This window comes from Monoraphidium neglectum, assembly GCF_000611645.1.
Source record: "Monoraphidium neglectum strain SAG 48.87 unplaced genomic scaffold scaffold04364, whole genome shotgun sequence".
Classification (NCBI taxonomy): domain Eukaryota; kingdom Viridiplantae; phylum Chlorophyta; class Chlorophyceae; order Sphaeropleales; family Selenastraceae; genus Monoraphidium; species Monoraphidium neglectum.
This window is the reverse complement of record NW_014009265.1, coordinates 1-903: the sequence shown is the minus strand read 5'-3', so window position 1 is coordinate 903 and position 903 is coordinate 1. Positions and strand designations below refer to the sequence as shown.

At 62.8% G+C, this 903-nt stretch overlaps 1 protein-coding gene across 1 annotated transcript; it reads left to right on the top strand.

Moving 5' to 3' along the window:
* Positions 1-59: 59 nt before the first annotated feature.
* MNEG_14259 (hypothetical protein) lies at positions 60-593 on the top strand (the record flags this gene model as incomplete). The annotated part of the gene is made up of 2 exons (XM_014037267.1): positions 60-118; positions 440-593. 2 exons carry the CDS (start codon positions 60-62, stop codon positions 591-593), a joined length of 213 nt encoding a protein of 70 aa, XP_013892721.1.
* Between the last annotated feature and the right edge of the window lie 310 nt (positions 594-903).

Genomic DNA, 903 nt, shown 5'->3' with positions numbered 1-903 from the left:
CCCCCCCACCCGCTGCAACCCGGCCCTGACTGCAGGTGCGCGCCTACGCCACCCCGGCCATGGCGCTCTGCGCTGACCTCCGGAAGTTTAAGCTCAGCGTGCAGAACCTCGGCACAAAGTGAGGCCGGTTGCTGCATCATACGATAGTGCAGCATACCTGACGTTGATGATGTGTTGATGCTTGACGACGCAGCTGGAACTTCAGGGTCCCTGTGCCCTGTCCGTCGAATCGCTCCACTTTGCTGCGCCTGCCCTCTTCACAAGTAATGTGACATCATCCTGCTGGCTTGCCGGCCCCCATGTTTTCGACCCTTCACCTCCTCGCCTTCACCGCAAGGCCCCAAGGAGATCGGTTCAAATATCACCCTGATCGAGCCTCCTCTGTGTTGATCGTCCACCCCCACCCCACCCACCCACCCCCTGGTCCACGTGTCCCCAGGTTTGACGTCATCCTCATCGACCCCCCATGGCCCGAGTACTCGCGCCGCGTGGCGGGCATCGTGCGGCCGGGGGAGGAGGACTGGGACTGGGAGGAGCTGCGGGCCCTCGACATTGCCGCCATCGCCGCTGACGTCAGCTGCTGCTTCCTGTGAGTATCAAGCTTGATGTTTTTTGTTTTCCTCGTGTGCATGCCGGTTGGTCGGTCGGAGCCGGGCGTGCGGGTCGCCTGTCGGAGTGGTAGCTCTGAGGCCCCCTCGGCCGCCCTGCTCTTTGCCAGTCCTAGGCCCTTTTCTCCTGCCATCGGCCGACATTCTGCTCTCGCCAATTGCTCACCACCACCCAGTCCCCTGACCCCTGAAACCCTCCCCACCCAGTCCCTGCTTCTATGCACACTCTCTTACCCCCAGCCCTGCTCTCACCCTGTCCATCACCCTACCTACCCCAACCGCACCCTACCCCACC